This window comes from Neovison vison, chromosome 6 (genome assembly GCF_020171115.1).
Source record: "Neovison vison isolate M4711 chromosome 6, ASM_NN_V1, whole genome shotgun sequence".
NCBI classification, from domain to species: domain Eukaryota; kingdom Metazoa; phylum Chordata; class Mammalia; order Carnivora; family Mustelidae; genus Neogale; species Neogale vison.
Window position 1 is genome coordinate 205001564 of NC_058096.1, and position 21333 is coordinate 205022896.

The 21333-nt window shown below is 59.6% G+C and overlaps 1 protein-coding gene across 2 annotated transcripts in view; it reads right to left on the bottom strand.

Moving 5' to 3' along the window:
• Positions 1–418: 418 nt before the first annotated feature.
• SEMA3F (semaphorin 3F) overlaps positions 419–21333 on the bottom strand; it is a 30157-nt gene continuing 9242 nt past the window's right edge. Inside the window, exons 3-19 of one of the 2 annotated variants that reach the window (XM_044253529.1) lie at positions 11715–11875; positions 11548–11610; positions 11311–11430; positions 10579–10671; positions 8938–9031; positions 7206–7325; positions 6847–6986; positions 6595–6709; positions 6360–6429; positions 6050–6194; positions 4284–4506; positions 3624–3712; positions 3444–3485; positions 3108–3265; positions 2844–2911; positions 2416–2549; positions 419–1754 (exon numbers count right to left, since the gene is read on the bottom strand). In XM_044253529.1, the coding sequence (XP_044109464.1) occupies positions 1344–1754; positions 2416–2549; positions 2844–2911; positions 3108–3265; positions 3444–3485; positions 3624–3712; positions 4284–4506; positions 6050–6194; positions 6360–6429; positions 6595–6709; positions 6847–6986; positions 7206–7325; positions 8938–9031; positions 10579–10671; positions 11311–11430; positions 11548–11610; positions 11715–11875 (2246 nt within the window). In that variant the 3' untranslated portion in view covers positions 419–1343. The remainder of the gene's footprint in view (positions 1755–2415; positions 2550–2843; positions 2912–3107; positions 3266–3443; positions 3486–3623; positions 3713–4283; positions 4507–6049; positions 6195–6359; positions 6430–6594; positions 6710–6846; positions 6987–7205; positions 7326–8937; positions 9032–10578; positions 10672–11310; positions 11431–11547; positions 11611–11714; positions 11876–21333) is intronic. The other variant, XM_044253530.1, reaches the window with a different exon arrangement.

The window sequence follows — 21333 nt, forward strand, 5'->3', positions numbered from 1 at the left end:
ACTCATTAAGTTTGGACCAGGGCTCCCAGCCGTACTTTCTCCTGTCCAGCAGCACCCCACCTGCCCTGACCTTCCCCACCTGTTGGACACTCGCTCATGCCAGTCCCTCTGCTGAGAGCTGGCTGGAAGGAAGCAAGAAGGATGGGAATTTTGTCAATTTTCAGGGTGGGGAGCAGCCAGATTGCGAGGGCTGTAGCTCTGTCTTGCCGATACTGAGTCCTTAGTGCCTGCCACAAAGCCCACCACAAACCCAGGTGAGAAACCAACGATCAAACCTACAAGTGAGCGAACGAAAGCCGAGCTTGCAAGAGAGGCGTGGGAACAGTGGTCAGGCCACGTGAAGGGGGGCAGGAAGGACAGAATCTGGATGTAGGCTGAACCCCCATCCTCCCTCCCCTGCCAAGGAGAAAAGCCAAAGTCCAGTCCCAGAGCCAGTGTTTATTAGCAAGATGGAACCCAAGGGCAGCTGTGGCCTGGGCAGCCGAGGGCCACCGGGGAGCCCCTACCCACCTACTCCCAAAGCCCCCCAGAGCTATTTACACCCATCCTCTGAAGTGGTGGGCAGAAGGGAGCCCTGGGGGAGCCCCTGAAGGCCCCAGGCCTCCACCATTGCCCCCTCCCCTCAGCCCTGCCTGCACCTGCCCCTCTGCTATTCTCCCAGCCCCCAAGTCACAGTGGCCCAGAAAAAGCGAAGAGGAGGTAGAGTGGCCAGGCAGGGAGGGCTGGAAGTGTGCCCCACCCAGGCAGGGCTCCTTTGCTTCTGTCCCCAATAAATAGAGAATAAATACCCGGGAGGGGGCTGGGCTTGACTGAGTGTCCCCTCCCAGGCAGGGGCTCCTGTGACGTCCCTTCTTCCCGCCTCGGAGTGCCTCTGAGCCCCCACCCCCCACTCCCAGTCTCCGAAGCAGTCCTCGCCTCCGCATCTGTCTGCACTGGCGGCACAGCTTGAGAGCACATGCTGGCAAAGGTGAGCAGTCCGTGCCCTGTCCGGGGGCGGCGTGCTCCCTCCCCGCGTCCTGTAGATCCCGGCGGTGGCAGCCAAGCAGGTAGACTCCCAGCTGAGGCTGGGGACTGTGTGGTCCTGGCCTGGCCCTGCCGACGGGCTGGGCCTGGCTGGGTGGGCTCTGTTCTCTGCCGTCTCTGACCAGCATGGGTCTCAGTTTTGGACCGTGCTGCCGCTGAGGCAGGCTATGTACAACCCACCAATAAATACTGTCTTTGCAGGGGCAGGGTGTGTATAGAATATAGATATTTTATATATATATATTTATATATATATATATCTTTTATATTAAAAGGGACGAGGCCGAGGCCGGCCCATCGCAAGGCTCAGGCAGCTGGCCTCATGTGTCCGGTGGGTGATGGCGGCGGTTCCGGGGCTTCTTCTGGTCCTGGGGTTCAGGAGGCCTGGGTGCGCCTGGGGCCTCCCTGGGGCTTGGGGGCACGTGGCGCCAGTAGCCCTGGCAGTACTGGTGGATGAGGCCCACTTCGGGCTGGGCCAGCAGCTGGGCCAGCTCCTGGTAAGGGGGTGTGGGGAGACCGGCGCCGGGGGGCGGTGGGGCGCTCGCCGCTGGCGGTGGGAAGAGGGCAGCGTGGACGGCGTCCCGGCCCAGGACGTGCAGCTGCACCCGTGTGACGACATGCTTGAAGTTGTTCTCGGTGGCCGTGCAGGAGTAGAGGCCACGGTCCCCGGGCTGCAGGGCGCGGAGCAGCAAGCCTTGCTCTGTGCGCAGGAAGCGGTCCTCGGCACGAATCTGCAGGAGCAGGGAGCCGGGGCTCAGAGCTGTGTGACCTCCCTGCCGCCCAGCCGGCCCCCGGAGCAGACCACCTCTGTGGCCATTCCGTGGAAGGGGCCCTCGTGTGGAATTTCCACGTAGCAAGAAAAGCCCATAGTAAGGTTCCACATACATCTGACAAGGGCATCCGTACGCTTTTTCATTTCAGGAGGAAGGATGGGGAGGAGATTCTGTACAATGAGAGAATGCTCGAGCATAGCATTTCTTTTTAATGGGATTACCCAACTGAAGTATCCTTATAGAATCTTCACATAGGGAGGGGTGCCCGGAACGCATTTCCATAAAACGAGGGCTCCTCCACGGAATTCCCACATCCTAGAGCTCGAGCGCATTGACATTTCCATGCCATGGGGTATACACCTCCAGCGGAGCGCACGAATGGGATTTTCATGTAAAGAGGCAAGCTCATAAGTGGTTTCCATAAAATACAGAAATCTTAGCATTTCCATATAACTCGATTCACCGAAATGACTTCCACACAGGAAGGGGAACTTGAAAGGGCTTTCTTAGAATGGGGTTACCCCAGATGGGCTCCTAGAGCACTTTCCACCCACGTGGCCTTCCTACTGTGCGGGGACTCCCGCACCCACAGCGAGGACTAGGGGGTGGAGGAAATCACCTCACGGCGCCGGTCACTGGGGTCTCGCTGAAATAGCCACTTAACAGTGGCCTGGGGCGAGCGAGGCTGGCACTCGAGGAAGGCCGCGCTCCCTGCCACACCATACTGCACGGACTCCACCGTATTCTTGTTGGCTGTAGGGCAAGAGGGCACAGCGTGAAAGCAGCATTGCCTTGGGCAGCCTGCAGGCTGGCACGGGGCAGGGGCTGAAGGGCACACACAGGGGCACCCATGCTGGAAGAACGCAGGGCTAGACCATTGGTCATCCACTCCTTCCTTGAGTGGGTGGCTAAGGACAGCCCATTGCCAAATCCCAAGCCCCCTTACCCCCTGGGTCATGTGAGAGTCCTTCCGGCGGTGGGGGCAGGGGTGGGCTGGGAGCAGCTCCATGGGCTGCACAGGACCCCATGCTGGCACAGCACACTCACCGTTGGAGTTAAACCCGCGGCACTGCCTGATGGGGTTCCCGTGCCGGACATCCTGCCGGCGGCTCCGCCTAGATGAGGATAGATCCTGATCAAGTATTTTCAAGAAAGCTGTGCCCCCTGCCCCAGGTCCCTATACCCCCAAGACTCTAGGAGAGAAAGAGTCTCATCCATTATTCCCAGGGTACTATCACATCGGTCACCAAATCCCCATGACAGGACCCTGGGTCTGGTGGCTCAAATTTCAAGGGCCCGAGGGGTCCACACCTCTTGGAAGATGCTGTGTAGCGGGAGCAGGACTGGCCATCCCAGGCACAGTAGGGGTCCCGGGCAAGGCAGCAGTCAGCGCAGGCAGCCCCATACGCCTGGCAACGGTGCAGGCTCAGGTGGGTGACACCCACGGCGGATGCCACATATAGTTGTTGCTGAGGGCAGGGGAAGGGGCGTGTCAGTTCCCTCCCCACAGCCAGCCCCCATCAGGAGCCAGCTGGGTTCCTTGCCTTCCCGTTCAATGCCTCAGTTTCCCAATCCTTATGCCAAGGGCATGACCCCAAGGAAGAATGGTCTCCATCCCTACCCCCAGCCCACCTTAGCAAAACTTACTCTCTTGGAAGAGATGGTCATGGTCTTAACAGGTGCTGGCTCCTGGAAGAAGACAGGGATTACCTTGGGGACGGGGGACCCCTTCTCTGCCCCCATCTGGAGGGAGGTCTGAGGTAAGGAGCTGGTACTAAGGAGGGTCAGGGTGAGAAGAACAGGACTGGGTGTCATACCCATACCCACCTTAAAGACCTCTACCTCCTCCAGCATGAGCTCCTCCATCTCCTGGTCATCCTTGGGCAGCACAATGACCTTCTGCACTGTCCCGCGGTCTGGAACGGGCCGGGCAGGGCCTCAGTGGGGCTGAGGACGCTGGGGAAGGGGTACTAGCCTCAGCCCCTTCCCCCACCAGGTTCCAACCCCCCAAGGGCAGTGGAGCAGAAACTCTGCACCAAGGTTGAAGAAACTCCCCCGGATGAAGGGGCCCGGGATAAGGGTGAGTGGTCACAGCTGGGGTCTGCCCCTCTCACCCCAGACGCTCATTTTGGGCACTGCTGAGAAAAGGATGCTGGAGGTCCTCCTGTGTGGAGGGGCTGGAGGTGTGGTGGGCACACGTGCACACGTGTGCATGAGAGCATGTATGGCGGTATTTGGACCCACGTGTCCTGCAGGTGTTGGCCACCTGTTCCCTTTTTCCTAACCCTGCACGGGTCCCCGGGTACCCAGTTTCCCTGCTGTCTCCACCCCTTGTCTCAGCTATCCTGGCTCCAAAGGATGGCGGTAGCAGAGTTGACCTTGGCGAGCCTGGAGCAACCCCCAGCAGGGTAGGTCTCCCAACCCACGGATCAGCACCCTCCGCCCAACGGGCCCAGCGTGGGAGGGTCTGGGAGCAGCAGTGGGTACCTGTGCCCAGGAAAAGCACCTCATAGCGCCCGTCGGCTGCATCCACCTGGTCCACAGCGACGGTGGTGAGCCTGTAGGGTGCGCCTGTGCGGACGACCAGGGGCCGCCTCTGCAGAGGGTACACGGCCTGGTACATAAGCGGGTGGCTGCGCATGAAGTTAATCACTTCATCAGGGTAGTCCTTGGTGGACTTCATGGATGGCGTGAAGGTTCCTCCGGGGCACTGCAGGCACGTGACGAGCGTCAGGCCCAGCGGGGGCTTGCTGACCCCCTCAGTTCCAGAAGAGGCCTCTCCTTTGTTCGTCCCCAACACATCCACCTGCTCCACTCCTCAGGACCCCCATCCGGGCTTTCCACCCCCCTCACCCAACCTCTCTGAAGGCCCTGCTCCAGCTGAGGTCCCAAGGTCCCACATGACCAAATTCTGCAGCCACCTTCCTGGCCTTGTGTGCCATGACCTTGTGGTGGCATTAGGCAGAGCTGAACGCTCCCTTCCCAGGTCCTCATGCCCCATCCTACTGTCTCCTTCCTCCAGTCTGCCGCCCACACCCACCGGCACCTGCTGGAGAGACCATAGCCCCAAGTTCCATTAACACTCCGAGGATGCTCTGCCCTGACCTGGTGCTTTTCCCTTCTGCCTGTCCACCCCTGCCCAGCCCTCATCTCCCTGGCCACCACTAATCAGCTCCCCCAATGCCAGCTTGCCCTGCAGGTTTGTCCCCCCTGCAGGTGTGCCTCCCAAGCAGCCACATCCAGCCACTATCTTTCTTCCGGGATCCTGGCTGGGTTCTTCACAGACTGGTGCTGGGCAAATGATGATTCGTTTCATTTTGTTTTATTTATTTATTTTTTAAAGTTCCCTCTGTGCCCAACGTGGGGCTCAAACTCATGACTCCGAGATCAAGACTTGTGTGCTCAACCAACTGAGCTGGCCTGGTGCCTGTGTTTTGTTTTGTTTTTTTGTTTGTTTAAATTACTTCTTTTTTAAATATTTTATTTATTTATTTGACAGACAGAGATCACAAGTAGGCAGAGAGGCAGGCAGAGAGGAAGAAGCAGGCTCCCCACCGAGCAGAGAGCCCATTGCGGGGGCTCGATCCCAGGACCCTGGGATCATGACCTGAGCCGAAGGCAGAGGCTTTAACCCACTGAGCCACCCAGGTGCCCTGTGTTTTGTTTTTTAATGTCGGCTTTATTTAAATGGATATATGGGGGGGTGCACCTCAGTGGCTCAGTTGTTAAGCATCTGACTTCGGCTCAGGTTATGATCCCAAGGTCCTGGGATCGAGCCCCACATCGGGCTCAGAGCAGGGAGCCTGCTTCTCCCTCTCCCACTCCCCCTGATTGTGTTTCCTCTCTCATTGTGTCTCTCTCTGTCAAATAAATAAATGAAATCTTAAAAAGAAGGGGGGGAGGCGCCTGGGTGGCTCAGTGGGTTAAAGCCTCTGCCTTCGGCTCAGGTCATGATCCCAGGGTCCTAAAATCGAGCCCCGCATTGGGCTCTCTGCTCAGCAGGGAGCCTGCTTCCCCCTCTCTCTCTGCCTGCCTCTCGCCTACCTGTGATCTCTGTCTGTCAAATAAAGAAATAAAATCTTAAAAAAAAAAAAAAAAGTGGATATATGGTAGGTTTTTGTGTGTATATGGCCTGCCTCCCCTGTCTGGCTGTGATCTCTGCGATGGTGGGGCCCACATCTGCAAAGGGGCTACCTCAGAGCAGGACTCATAAACAGAAAGGAAAGGGAAAGGTGGAATGACGGGGCCCTCACCGTGCCGGGCCGCGGGTAAGGCATCTTCCCAGAGAAGGGCATCCACTGGTAGTTGGGGCCCTCCTTGTGGGCAAAGGGCCCATTGAAGACCATGCGGATGTCAGCCATGGAGTAGACGCACACGGCAGAGCCTCGGAACACGGAGCTGTGGGCAGGGCCAGCTGCTGCCATGGGCAGGGCAGACCCTCCGCCCAGTGCCCCTCCCCAGCCTGCCCCCAGCCCCTAGGCCACCACCAGGCTGGGGACCTCCGAAAGCCATAGCCCCCCCAGAGCAGCCAAGCCCCGCTGCCACCGCCAGCCCCCGCCTCACCCCGAGGAGGTAAAGACAGCATAAATGACGGGGTTCCTCACATCCTGGGTCTGCTGCACAAACACGTCCTCTGGGGGGAGAGGAAGAAGACATTGGGAGGGTGCATTCCCGAAGAGCCCCAGGACCCTGCCTGCTCCTGCCCAGGTGGCCCACCAGAGGGGCCCTGACCCCAGCCATCCAGCCCCCACCCCTCCCAGAGCAGCCAGAGGATCCGGCCAGCCTGCTGGGTACTCACGGAGCTCATCAAAGTGAGTCTCGATCCCATCCTCCCCGGGCACGGAGCACACCAGCCGAGCCTTCAGGAACGTGCTCCACTTGTTCACCAGGCAGCAGTGGCCACCGTCGTCGTTCTGCGGGCAGGGGGCAGGGTCAGATGGGCTCTCGCACTGAGACCCTGCTCGAGCAGGGCTGTTAGAGCCTGCAGCGGGTGTGGAGAGGGGCAGCGCGGGGGAGGGGGGGCAGCGGTAGGGGGCCTGCTGGCGCGTACCAGGCAGATGCGCCCAATGCGGGCGTACACCGCTGGGCTCTGCGGCGCCTCGGCCGACCGCTCGCGGAAGAAAAAGTAGAGCTTGTCGTCGTTGCGTTCCGCGCTGTCGGGGATGAGCTCCGCGTGGATGAAGGAGGGGTCTGCAGGCGGGCAGGGGTCAGCTAGGCAGGCACTCCAACAAGGCCTCTCTCCCCGCACAGAACCCCTGGCCAGGTACAGGCACGCCCCCCACTCTGGCTCCGACGTGCCACCTCCCCTGCCGCAGCCTGTAGCGGGGCCAGACCCCCAACGAGGGCCCCCTGAGGATCCTGCGGGGTCGCAGACATACGGCATCCTGGGGTCTCATGGGCCGCCCTCACCATTCAGCCACCGAGAGTTGTACTGGTCCGTGCGCATGGCCGTCTGCTTCCCCAGCGTGCGGAAGATGGCAGCGTCGGTGCCCATGAAGTCAATGTACACACCGGCATAGAGTTCTTCGTCTGTGGGTGGGCAGGTGGGGCAATGAGGGCACCGCCGTGACCTCGGGGGCTGGGTCCTGTCTCCTCCCTCAGACTCTCCAGGGCATGACCGTCGCACCAGTGGGGTGCTGGTCACGGCTGGAAAACGGCTTCTGGGGACTGGGGTTAGCAGTGATCGGCTCTGATTCGTTGCGGGAGCCGATTTCTGTGGTATAAATGCTCCCACGGTGGCTGCCTTCACGCTACTAAGCCAGAGGCACCCCACGTGGAGCTGGGGAGAGGCGCCCACACCGCCATATAGTCTTTCTACCCCACAAATACAACATATGTCAATAACCTCAAGAACAAAGATAATAATAAAATGTAGTGAAATAATGGGGCGCCTGGGTGGCTCAGTAGTTAAGCGTCTGCCTTTGGCTCAGGTCACGATTCCAGAGTCCTGGGATCAGGCCCTGCATGGGGCTCCTTGCTCAGCAGGAAGCCTGCTTCTCCCTCTCCCACTCCCCCTGCTCGTGCTCCCTCTCTCGCTGTGTCTCTCTCTGTCAAATAAATAAATAAAATCTTGGGACGCCTGGGTGGCGCAGTTGGTTAAGCAGCTGCCTTCAGCTCAGGTCATGATCCCAGCGTCCTGGGATCGAGTCCCGCATCGGGCTCCTTGCCTGGCAGGGAGCCTGCTTCTCCCTCTCCCTCTGCCTACCTCTCTGTCTGCCTGTGCTCACTCTTGCTCCTCTCTCTCTGACAAATAAATAAATAAAATCTTTAAAAAAAAAAATAAAAAATAAAAAATAAATAAATAAAATCTTGGAAAAAAAAAAAAAGAAAGAAAGAAAATTTAGCAACCATGCAGGCTCTAACATACCACTCTGTGTCTTCCTTCTAGACGTGCCCAGGACAGGCCCTGCTTTCCCCCTCAGACCCTAGTTGGGGAGCCACCATCAGGGTAGGCAAGAGGGGGAAGATAACGTCTAACCCCTGCCCCGAGGTCTTTCCCAGGCTTGGAGGTGACACAGTGCCCAGGAGTTGCTCTGAGGGGCACACTGGGTCCAGCAGCCAGCAAACAGGCAGAGAACAGGGCCCGGGGTCAGGTCGCCCAACTTGGGGGTAGGGGCAGCAGCTGCTCCTGAGGCACCAGATAGGACCCCTCCTCAGAAAACTTTTCCCTAACTCTCCTAGACACCTGGCCAGACCAGAAACAAACCCTGACCCCCTAGTTGGTGAGGGAGTCAGGACTCCATCTGTGTTCCCCTGTGGGACTCTCCTGGCCTCCCAGACACACTAACATGTATGGAAACACCCTGCCTTCTGCGGTTCCCAGTACAGACCAAGCTCATCTTCTCTCTCAGACAGCCTGGGGAGGACCTTTGCACGGCCCGTTTCAGGGTAGGATCTGGCCCCCTTAGTACCCCCATCGGAGGGGCTAGAGAGACTTTCACACCACCAGTCTCTTCCCTGCAGCTCACACCAGGCTCTGGTCCTTACCCCGCCCCCTGCTGGGTATGGCCCTCTGGGAGGGTTCAGGGGTGGCATGGTCACAGTCTCTGCCATGAGGAAAGTGTTGGTGTCACGCTCCCTATTCCAGAGGCAGAGGCCACCCACTACGGCTATGGAACCAGGATGGGGTAGTGGCACTCACTGATGAGGGCTGAGGCTGTGTCCAGCTTGGGGTCGTACGGACACTTGCCCTTCCCTGACTCGAGTCTCTCCGGCTCCAGGTAGAAGATGTAATCCTGCAGGGCAGAGGGGAGCTCAGCATTGTCCAAGCTGGTCCCGCAGCCAGGAAGGTTAAGGGTCATCATGTCCCCAGGGTAAGCGCAAGCCCCCTGGAGACACCCTGAAGCCATATCCCTTCACTCCCCAGATATCCTTGGGTTTTAACTGTCCAGCCAGGTCTTCCTGGGGAAGGGTCATGATGCACATTCCAAGGGAGATGATTCCTGGTCCCAGGTATCAGATAAGACCTGAGAATCAGGGGCTAAAGCCCCCCCATGCCAACTGGGTCAGGGAGACTCTGGTCAGGGCCCCTGGGGCCAGAGAGGCACAACTCTTTATGCTGTGGCCGCCTGTCCTGGGTCAAGATGGGGCTGCCAACCTGACCAGGGCAGGAGGTACTCCCAAGGGCCTGTGGCCCTGACCTTTGTTGCCAGGTCCCATCAGGCCAAAGGGCCCTGAGGGTACTGTGTCCCAGACTTATTCCTACCTGGGGTCCTCAAGACAGACGAAAGGGCCATGGCCTTTCCCCTGCCCCTCAGCAGAGCCCCCAGTTCCCCATGTCTCCCCAGTGAGTCAGGAGTTAAGAGGTCCAGCCCAGACTACAAGGCATTCACAAAGCCCTCCGTGCCTCCCAGCCCAGCCCTGAGGATGCCAGCAGAAAGGCTGATAAGGTGTTGGGACCAGAATGAGCTCATGGGGAGAAGGGAGGGGAAAGAGAGGGGTGCAGAGGCAGGGAGGAGGTGGCGGCAAGGGGCAAGGATGGTGATGGGAAGGTGTACACAGGCCCACTTCCAGTTACGCTCGGCACACGTGACTTTCTGTGCACACGGGACTGCACACACAGCTCAGCACACACCACCATTAGCACACGGAACCCGCCACTCACACCCTGCACACACATGCAGTCTGAGCCATCCCACATTTCCGCACTCCCTGCCACAGACACACATGCTCACAGACACACTTGCTCTCACTCACCGGCAGCCCTGGCTCCCCTGCCCGCCCCTGCCCAGCCCCAGTTCCCCAAGTCCCCCTCTGGCCCTCCTCCAGCCCAGTCCCAGTTCCTGACTAGAGGGCAGAGAGCTCCGCCTCTTCGGCCCCAGGGGAGCAGAGTTTCCAGCCCGTGGGTATGTAGGACACCTGTGTCTGCCTGTGACCTGTGCAGGCCTGGGGCATGGACAGGAGAGAGTAATATGTCAGGCCACAGACACATGCCATGTTCAGACCCCGGATGCTGACTAAGGTGTGTGTGGGAGAGTACAACATGTACCCACATGTGTTTGTTGCTGTAGGCTCATGCCTGTGTACACACGTGTTCTGAGGCCCAAGGCTCTCTTTGCACCTGGTGGCTTCATGATCTCCTGCCTACAGGGACTCACGGGCTGACACCCTTCGGCACCTGAGGGCGCAGTGTGGGGAAGGAGCGGGTTGGGGGGCCCAGAGTCGAGGAAGACCCTCGGAAGGCTCGCATGGGGTGGGGGCTCCTGGCTGGCAGGTCAGGCCCAGGGGCAGTTCAGCTCAGAGGCAGTGCTGCCTGGCAGGGGCCTGGAGGGCTGAGTCCCACCTGGCGTGGGGCTGTGGGCGTCGGGCGGAGGGCACCATCCGTGGCTCTGCTGCCTCGGCCTCTGACCACCTGCGTCTGGGTCCAGGGCGTAGCCTGAGAAGACGAGGAACAGGGGTTAGAGCCGGGGGTGGCCGGGGCTGGGGGAGCGGGCTCGGGCTGCCAGCCTCTCACAGTGCACACGCCAGGAGCACACATGAGCGCCCGGGCCCCCAGAGCACACGTACGCCCCTGCACGTGCACACATACACACAGACTGGCACGCGCCCACACACACATGTCCCTAAGTCCACTCACTCTCACACACGTCCTACAAGGTCACACCAGCTCACACACATGCCCACATGGAAATGAGAGAGGGCGGAAGCGGGCAGGGCAGGATGGAGCTGGGGAAAGGGCAGCTCTCCTCCAAGCCCCTGTGGCAGAAGGGGACCCCGGTGTCCAGCCTCCTGATGCTGAGGCCCCCGCCAGGCCCTCTAGGTTGGCGGCAGGGGCACGGTCCACAGGCTCAGTGCTAAGAGGTCTGGGAGCGGCTGCTCACTGAGGCCTCCTCACATCGACCTGTGAGAAAGGCAGCTGTTAGCCCCATCTCCAGGTGAGGGAGTGAAAGGAGTCACTCACCCAGGGTCCCTGGGCTGGGCAATGGTAGGCCTGGGGCTCAAGCTCAGCCTCCCATCAGAGCCCTGGCATGTGGTACTGATGGGGTGGCACGGGGCTGGGCCGGGTGCAGCTCACCTGGGCTCGGCGGCCACGGTTGACATAGGTGCACATGGGGTTGTAGGCACCGGTCCCACACACGTACAGGTGCGTTCGGTTCCAGGGCTGGATGAGCCTGACGAAGTTCCCGCACTCACCCTGGGGCAGAGGGAAAGCCAAAGAGGTGCCCAGATGCCTGCCCGCCCCGCTGCTGCCCTGAGGTCACCTCCCCTCCATCCCCCCTGCAAGACCGCCCCCCTCCGCCCAAGCACTCACATTGCCATCCTTGCCTGAGAGCACACACTCCTCAATGCGCTGTGGGGAGGCTGCCCAGTGGATCTGCCAGAAACGGGGGTCAGAGGGGGCGGCTTGCTGGACAGGGCTTCCAGCCCCCGGGCCCCGCACCCCGCACCCCTCCAACCCCACACCTGGCTGGCCCTTACAATGAGGGGCTCACGGTTGATGTCATGCAGGTCCAGGGACAGCACGTAGTCCTTGCTGCCCACGTACATGCGGTCGTGGTCCTCGTCTTTGAGCAGGATGCGGTAGTCTGTTGTGTTGAGCAGGAAGTTGAAGAAGTGGGCAGTGCCTGTGGCCTTAAGCTCTGTGGGCGGAGGGCAGGGCAGCAGTTAGGCTCCTTGGAGACCATCGAGACATGCCATCTTTGACAGAGGGAGGACCTCCACCACACCATCATCTTAAACCCCCAGCTTCCACCCCCTCCAGCCCCAAGACCGACCCGGCCCCGGGGGCCTACTTAGCTCCCTCTTTAGTCCCTGAGATGCTGGGAGGAGAAAGTGGGGCAGGTGGGCAGGCCAGGGAAGGGACCACACCCAAAGCTAAAGCCCTGATTCATCAGCAGCCCCAGCCAGTCTCTGGGTCCCAATGAAAGGGCAGTGGGTGCGGGCCAGGGCGCGTGATGGCATCAAAGAGTCTTTGCTCTAGTGGGGGCTAATGTTCCCACGCTCAGGGTGGGGCCTGCTTCCCACAGGGGCCTAAAAGGGTTAATAAGCAGAAGGGCGGGGGGCAGGTGCCTCCAGGACAGCCTGCAGACGCTGGCACAGGGCCGGGATGCTTTATCCTCACCCCAGCTGCCCACCAGTCAGGGCGAAACTGACACATAGCATGGTCCGTGCCTCATCTGAAGCTGGTCAGCCAGGACACTGGACAGCCCTCTTTGGAGCAACACTGTACCACAAAACTTGGGCTTCTCCCCAGATCCCACTGGGATGCTAAAGGTGGAATTCTCAGGCCACTTTGAACCAGTCAGGAACAGTCTTTCCCAGGAAAGCTCCCCCCTAGTGCTACTGTAGTGTCCCAAGGCTGGGGGGGGCAGGGTCCAGTGGAGTCCTTAGTTTCTCTTCCGCATGAGTCTGGCAGCCCTGGCCCTTCCGCCCCCAGATTGCTGGGGGAAAGTCCTCCTTCCTGGAGATGAAGGACAGGAAGGAACTTGGCCAGTGACAGGCTAATGACAAACACAGGACTCCAGAAAACTTAGGAAGTTTGCTCTGGAAGTGGGGAGAGCCAGGGGGTCTACTTGGCAAGCCCCTCCTCACCCCACCCCCAGCTGTCTTCAGCTCAGCAGAAGAGGGAAGATTGTAATGAAGGTGATGAAAATTCACCAGCACAGGGGGAGGGGACAGGGCTGGGGATGGCGGCACATGGAGGAGCACCCGCATGTATGCACATGGCCCATGTCTGCACATGTGCATACCCGAGTGGCGTCAGATGAGGCACCCGTGAAGGCCACCATACAGTTCCCATCTCCCTGCCCAGTAGTTGGGAACCCATTTCCCAGATGGGGAAGTCAGAAGGTAGGTCTGGGGAGGGAGAACAGCTGGGATCATGTGCCCTAGATGCTGCCAGAAGGTAGGACCAGCAGGTGGCCCCATCCCATCATTCAAGTCAAGGTCGACCTTGACTCAGGCAGCTGTATCTGAGGGGCCTGGCTGACCCTGACCCTGGTTGTGTGCTCAGGAGCCTGGAGCAGAGCTGGAGGGGCTATGCCTGAGAGCAGCTTCAGATGGGAGCTCCAGGATTGTGCTAAGATTGGGAGGGGGGTGGTGCTGGGAGCCAGGAGACTCCCACAGTAGACCCAGAGCCTACATCTGAGGGGCTGGGAGGCAAGCAAAGGCCTTGCCCTGCCCAGCCCCATGTGGCAATGAGAGAATACAGGTGATGACCTTGGCCAACCGCTGGGACGCAGGGACGCCAAGGGATCAAAGGGCCGATCCCTGCCTGGCTACGGCTTTGCCCGCCTGTCCGGCGGTGCCTCTGAAGTCCTGGGCAGGGCAGCCTGGGCACCTGTCCTGCACCTGTTGTTGGGCCACTTGGAGTCCCCCGCCTGGCCACCCAGCCATAGTGACAACAGGAAAGTAAACACTCCCCCCACCCCCCAGGGCCAGGAAGCAGCCAGAGAGGAAGTGGGGCTGCCAGCGGAGCCCCCCCAGGCTCGGACAGCCCGCCAGGGGTTATTTATACCCCAGCTGGGGTCATGGCCTTGGGTTGTCCCCTTATCGGTCCTACTGGGTTAGGAGGCATTTGGCGGACAATGGAGGGGAGGGAGGCAGAGGCTCAAGTGGGTACCTTCAGACATAGGCACCTGGGGTAGGGGAAATCTCCAAACATCTAGCCTCAGGGACACAAGCAGTCAGAATCCCTACCCTCCATCCCTGCCCAGTCTTGGGCCTCTGTAATCTGGACCCTCCCCCTCTGCGGGAACCAGTGCCCAAGCCCCAAGCCCAAGTCCCGCCAGAGCTCAGAGCCCCAGCACTCCAGGCTCCATTCCCCATTTGTGGGAAAGGCAGGGGAGAGACACTCAGCAGAGGGACATGGGAGCAGGAGACTAGCCTTGATCGGACATCCTACCTCCTAAACATGCACTCCCTGCTCCCTACCCCTTGGGTAGAAGTGGTCATGGAGGGAGCCTCCCACTTACTCATCAAGCACCTATATGTGCAAAACACTGAGCTCACAACATCCAATTTACAGATGAGGACATCAAGGCACAGAGAAAGGAAGGAACAGGGCCTAAGAGCATGGGGCTAAGATTCCCACCCAGGTCCATGGCCTTTGGGGCTGAACGAAAGGGAGCCCAGACAAAGCCAGTCCTGGTGAGGGGGGCTGCCTACTGGGAGGCCGAGGGCCTAAAGGTGACTCCCCCTCCACTGACAGGACACATGACTCAGGACCCCCGGGACCCCTGCCAGTGGACATGGGATATGGCGTCAATGGCTCTGTTGTCACAGGACATGATGCTTTGGTCACTGTGGAAACTTTGAGGGGGAGTCCCCATGAGGCCATGTGGGGTCGGAAAGGCGTAGGACCAAGGGTCAGGAGTCTTTGGCTCTGACGAGGGCTTCATGACTTCAGTCAGGGCACTCTGTCCTCATTTTCCTAGGTAGACCATCTCTGAGCCCTCCGAGCACTGAAGTTCAATGTGATCTGTGCAGGTGAGGGTCCTGCTCTGAACTCAGCCGAGTATGCCTTGGGACCTCTCCTCACCCTCCTTCATGGGCTGTCTCTGTCTTGGTGGGGAGAGGAGAATGGATGAGATTCCCAGTTCTGCCCCCTGCAAGCTGGCTCCCAGGTGTCACCATCTCTTGGAGGACGTCCGCCCTCAGTCCTATTCCCGTTATATCACTTCCTAGTACTGGGGTACAGAGCAGAGGGGGTAATGGGGCAGGAAAGGGCTTCCTGTTGACTCAGCCCAGCCCTCCCCTAACTCCAGCTTATCTCCACCCCACCCTCAACTCACAGGAGCAGATCTAAATCCTGAATTATCCATCCAAACCCAGCTTACAGAAAGGGAAACTGAGGTGGAGAAGGATGGCTCTTCCAGGGTCCCAGAGTGAACTGAGTGTAGGGCTCTGGACTTAGTAACCCATGGCTCCTCTCACTCCTGCCAGACTGTAGGAAAGAATTAAAACAAGGGGCTCCATGACAGCTCTATACCCCAACTCCAGACAGGGAAGACTGAAGCCCAGGGGAGAGGGGTGCTCACCTCCAGTCACGGGGCAAGGAGTGAAACTAGTATCCTGTCATCACCCCCTCCCCACCCTGCCATAGGGCAAAGGAGCCAGAGGCCTTCATTCCTCCAAGAAGCCTGGGTCAGGGCAGGAAGTGGCCGAGTAGCCCTGGGTTTCCTGCTCGGATACCTGCACCGTCAACAACACTAGATGCTCCTGGCCCCCAGCCCCACTGAGGAGCATAGACTTGGGCCTAGGGGGCATCTGTGGAGGGGTGGAGGGAGGTGACATGGGCCTGACGTGGCCACGTCCTCAGGGCTGTTCTCTACTCCGTTCCATGTGTCCCAGGCCCAGCTCTGACAGCAGGAGTGTCACCCCACTCCCATCTCCATGGCAGTACCAAGGAGGGGGGGGCACTGAGGCATAATCAAAAGTTTTGTGGAGGGGCGCCTGGGTGGCTCAGTGGGTTAAAGCCTCTGCCTTTGGCTCAGGTCATGATCCCAGGGTCCCGGGATCGAGCCCCGCATCGGGCTCCCTGCTCAGGAGGGAGCCTGCTTCCTCCTCTCTCTCTCTGCCTGTCTCTCTGCCTACTTGTGATCTCTGTCTGTCAAATAAATAAATAAATAAAATCTTTAAAAAAAAAAAAAAGTTTTGTGGATATTGAAACTCAAGTCTGGATAAGCTTTGACCTTGGGGAGAGAGGATGGTGTGCATAGTAATGCCTCCTGGGAAAGGCTCCCCACCCCCTACCCTCACCCAGGCCGGGCACACGTTGGGTGGGGCGACATCCGGGAAGGCTTTTCCCGTCATCGGGAAGGAAGAGCCTTTTCTGGCATCAGACACCTCATTTCCGCAGCCGTTCCCAGCCTCTAGAACTTCCCCATGGCCATTAGACACTCAGGGTCCTGGCCCAGAATGGCCTGGCAAAGGTCCAGAGGCAGGAACATTCTCAGTGCCCAGGGGTTTAGTCTTGGGAGGCGGGGGGGGGGGGGGGGGGGGGGGAATCTCTGTTTCCTCCCCTGGGGGAAGCAGCGGGTGCCTTACTTTAAAGGAGGTAGTGGGTGTGGACCTCACTGAGGGGGTGTGTCCACGGCCCTCACCCGCAGACCCCAAGTGGGCGGCCCTGACCCCTGCTGCCCGTCTCTAGGACACCGGCTCTGTGGCCAGTGAGGCAGGGGCTGCTGTCAAAAGGGGGTCTTGAAGCAGAGGTGTGCACCCCGCCCCCTTGGTTACAGCCACACAAAGCAGCAGGTCCTGACTGACAGTGTCACCTCCCCATGCTGTGCTTGGGTACTGGGGGGTGACAGGCAGGTTCCTACAGCCCAGCCCTGACCTCTGACCTCTCGTAGGCTAGTGCAGCCCTAATCTCTGAGCTGAAGAGCAATGAGGTTGGAAGTGAGAGGTCGGGGTGCTGGCCAGGGTCTCCATCAGAGTTCTGTCCTCCTGCCCTTCTGAGGAAGGAAAAGGAGGTGAACAAGGAGGGGGCAGTAGTGGCAGTGGGAGTGGCAGGGCCTAGACAGTCCTTACTGGATGTCCCCATGGACTCAGTGTGGTGGGGGCAGACCCTTATTATGCCCCCAAAGCTGTGAGGGGCCCCAGAGGAAGGCCTGGGGGCTGGGCTGGCCCCCTGGCTCCTGGCCTAATCCTCTTTTAATGAGCGGCCAGCCGGAAGGCCTCAGCCCCTGGCCACAGCCCTACAACCCTGGGAGCCCCAGCCAGGCCGAGCTGGGGGCAGGGCGGCCCCTGAAGCCTCTGCAGGCACCTTTGCCCCCACTCTGCTCAGCGCACCCACCTCATTCACACCCCAGTGCCAGGACCCCAGCACTGGCCAGGCCAATCCACGGCCCCAGCATCTGAAGGGTGTATACCAGGGAGACATCTGACTTGTGCTCCCATGGACTCCCTTGGGCATTTACCATTTGTTCAGGGTCAGGTCCCACATGGAGCCGGGCAGGGGAGGCTGTCACTGATGATCAGGGGCTTGCTCTCCCAGTCCCTTTTCTATCCCAGAAATGCTCTAGATGGGAATCCCTAGAAACCAGATCCAGAGTTTTGCCTGAGGCTTAAGCTGCCTCCTCCCTGGGGGGTAGGCTCCAGTTCCTCGGCCCCAAACCCCTCAATATCTGTCCCCTCCAATCCCATCCCTGGGCCAGGCTTTCCAGATTGGAGACCCAGAAAATCCCCAGGAGCCATCCACATGCACCCCCCTTCCCCCCAGGCAGGTGAGCCAGGTCGGTGCCAACAAAACCAATTACAGCCGCTCTCACCCAATTAGCAACTAATTATGGCCTCGTAGTCCATTCAACATAATTAACATGTAAATGACTCCGCGTGTTTATATTCAATAACTGCTCTGATTGAATTTAATTTAAAAGTCTGAACTGGGGACCCAGTTACCGTATTTCACCATCTAGAGCACCACTTCCTGGGAATGTTGGCTCCTGGGGGAGAGGGACACAAGCGGTGGAGGGTGGTGGGAGGGCGGGGGGGGGGGGGGCGGCGTGCGTGGAGGGCCAGGTGTTATGACACTAGCCCAGCCCGGGCTGAGGAGGGTAGGGATGACTGTGGTCCCTACCTCCCTGACGTGCTGTCCCAAGCGGTGTGGGAAGGTGGTGAAGTCTGAAGAGCCCCAGTGGGACCCTAGAGTTGGGAAATCCTCTGGAACTAGGGGCCCCTTCTTAAGGGCTACTGTAAACATCCCAGCTGTTCGGTAAACACCAAGCCAGAGCTGAGCTGGAGCCACCCAGCTGGGCTAAAGCTCCACTGTAAAGCCCTCCCATTTTGCTGACTGCGGCCTGGGGGCTGGGGGCTGAGACCTGGGGCCTAGGGGCCGGCAGGCTCAACCAAGCTGTTCCCACGCCCGTTCCGCCCCAGTGCCCGCCTGCTCCGCCCAGGAAAGGACAGGCTGGGGGCACAGCTCATCCTGACCCAGAAGAAACCAGGAGGGAAGGGGCAGCAGGGCCACACCATGGCACACCTGCCAGCCAGAAACCCACGGTTCTACGCCTCTCTTGTACAAGGACGTCCAATGGCTTTCGACCACTGTGGCCCAGCAGGTAGGGGGCTCTCCAGCCTAGGTCCCTCCAGGGATCCCTGTTCGGCCGCCAGGGCTCCATGGCGCCTGATCATTCTGGGTCTGACCCAGTGACTCAGGAGGCCGGGAGGTCTGGTGTGGATCCTTCTTGGCCCGCACTGCTGTCTATGAGGACACCTTTGGGCCTTCACCAGCTAGGCAAAGCTCAGAGCTCTTGTTCAGTTCGGACACAGTGCAGGGGGATAGCTGGCCTGTAGGGGCAGGGCAGCCCTTGGGAATGGGATGGGAGGCAGTGGCCTGGGCCAGGCAAGAAGTTTGGGGTACATTCCAGACAAGGAATGTACCCCAAGAAGGGTGAAGGGGGTGGAAAGACAGTTGGCCCTAAGGGCAGGGTCACACTGATCCATTTCTCAGGTGGGGAGAGTGGATCCTGCTTCCAGTTCCACAGGCCTCGGGGACCCACCCCGCCTCCCACATTCCAGACCTAGCCCGGAAACCCCTCACTCCTTCCCCCCCCACCTCCTCCTCCCCGTGACTGCAAAAGACAACAAACTCTCCATGGCTCATTTACTCCGATAAATCAACCAGACGGACAGGCCAGGACAGAACTGACAGGCTGGTGGGTGTCGAGACCCTCCCCCAGCCCGGCAACCGGCCCCCATCTCTGCTGCCCTCCTTGGATTCCTGGGGTCCCTGTATGCCTTCACATCGCTCACACAGAGATTCCCAGGATGTCCCAGACAGTCTTAGTCCCCTCCCCAACATTCAGACAGGGAAACTGAGGCATCGAACAGACAGATGTGTATTCAGGGTTGGCCTTGGCTGATCTGGTCAGACAGAGTCTGGAGGCCAAGCAGGACTCAGCCAGTCACCTATCTAGGAAGGCAGCGAGTTCTCCACACACAGGCCTGGTGCTGGGACAGGAGGGTGTGCTGGAGCAGGCAGCAGTCCTGGGCAGAGGCTGCCTGGGGTGCCGCAGGAGCCCATAACCCCCGCCCCCCGAGTTCTAGCTGCTCCCCTGCCAACAGTAGAGTCTAACCTCCAGGGCCCGTCAGGCTGGCTGAGCAGCAGCCACACAGGCAGCGGACTCTGCCCAGGGAGGGAAATGAGAGCATCAGCCCTGAGCCCGACGTGGAAAGAAACATGGCTCTTGGCTGGGCGCAGGGACCTCAGAGGAAAGAGCATGTCCGGGTAGGAAGCCAAGGAGGGGTCAGGGTGAGGATGGGAGGGGGTAGAGGCAAGGGGGGATGAGGGAAAGGAAGGAAGGAAGATGACTGGGGGCAGGGGGGGTCTGGAGCTGAGGCCTCATGCCCCAAAGACTTCCTGATCCTTGGAGGGGCTGTTGCTTTGGGGCTGTCCCTGCCCGGAGATGGAGCAGAGGGCCATACTTGCCAGCAGCCCCAGTGAGAAGGCCATGAGCCAGCCTAGCTGAGGCCTCCCCCGCAGACAGGCCTCCTGAATCCTAGGACAGCAGCTACCACCCAGGCCCATTCTTTGCTGGGTCAGGACCAGTGGTCAGGGTCTGGAGCCTAGAAGGCCTCCACGCTCTGGAGACACTGGCCTGAGACCACTCAGCAGCCTGGGGTACATTGGGGGTGGGGGGTAGCTGCAGGCCTGCCAAGCTTTGGCACCCACGTGAGCTGAGCTTTGGATTCAGACCGGAGCCTTCTGGCATCCAGGCCTCTGGCAAAGGCCCTCTTGCTATTTCTAAGAAAAATGCAGCAGGAATCTTCTCTGCTTCTCTAAAACTCCAAGGGCTCCCTTGAGACAGGGCTCAGATTCCCAGGACAGCACCAGGCCAGACTGGGAAACCTTGCTCCCAGCCCCGTGATACAGATGCCCAAGTGACCAACTCACGTCTGGGTCCCCAGCACAGGCTGCCCGGGCCGGGATGGCACTTCAGGAGGGGTCGCCGAGGCTGCTAACGGGGCCCCATCAGAGTGGGCAGCTCATCTAGGCGGAGGGAGCTCCCTCCAAGGCATCCCCTCTCCAGTGCCTCTCTCTCACTGGATTTCCCTCACAGTGTGTACATGGTGCCTCTGTCAAGAGGAACAAAGAGCTTGAAAACCACAAGGAGCAAGTGCAAACACTCCCCACAGGATTCTGCCCTCCCCGCAGGTGGTATGCCACACATGCCTCCCTGCTCCTGCTCTTCCCTCCCACGGTCTCTCTTCTCCTGTCTGAAAGGCAGCCTATTCCAGGGAGCCAGACAGGATGCCCACAGCAAGGGCATCCTATCTCTGCCTGGCACAGGGTTCAGGGTACCTCCTGCAGTCCTTTCCAAACACGGTCACCTTCACCAATGGTTAGAAATCTAGAGGGAGGGGTGAGGCAGTGCGGACTCCTTGGGCTTCCCCCAGGAACCGCCCTCGCCCCTCTGCCACCACCGCCCCTCTGCCCCCACCAGAATGGCTCCCAGTTCCTGAGACTTCCTTCCCTGGGGCTGGAACTGCACTCACAGAGTGAACCCTCCTGCAGCACGGTGAGTTCAGCTCCGTCCTTATGCCCATTTGACAGACAACACAGAAGGGACACAGAGAGTCCCAGGGACACTGCTCAAGATCTTCAGTGGCCGGGATGTTGGCAAAGTGGCTTGAGCCCTCAGAACGTCGCCCCCACTGGGCCACTGCTGTTTGTGGAGACCAGGTCCTAGAGGGGCTAAGCCACCTGCCCAAGGTCACACAGCTCCCAGGGGCAGAATGGAGGTTGGTCGGCCTTCACGGACAGCCCTTTCAAACACCACCATCATCACCTTCACAATCTCCCAAATTTAAGTCCTGGGGCAGGAGCAAGAGGTCTCCTGGGGAGGAGGGGCAGAGTACCCACAGCTCTGAAGACACCCTCTGGGCGTCCGCCCCCTCTGGAGGGGTCACAGGGTTGGAGGTGCAGACAGGCAGGTGCAGACAGCCAGGAGCCCACTCTGAGGCCGCTGCCTCCCAAGCCACAGGGTGAAAGATACCTTTATGGGCTGGGACGAGATTTTTATCTTGGCGGTTTCTCTTTAAATTCTTTACGATTACGAAGCAGCGGGGGCTGCCAAGGAACATGATTTACTCCTTG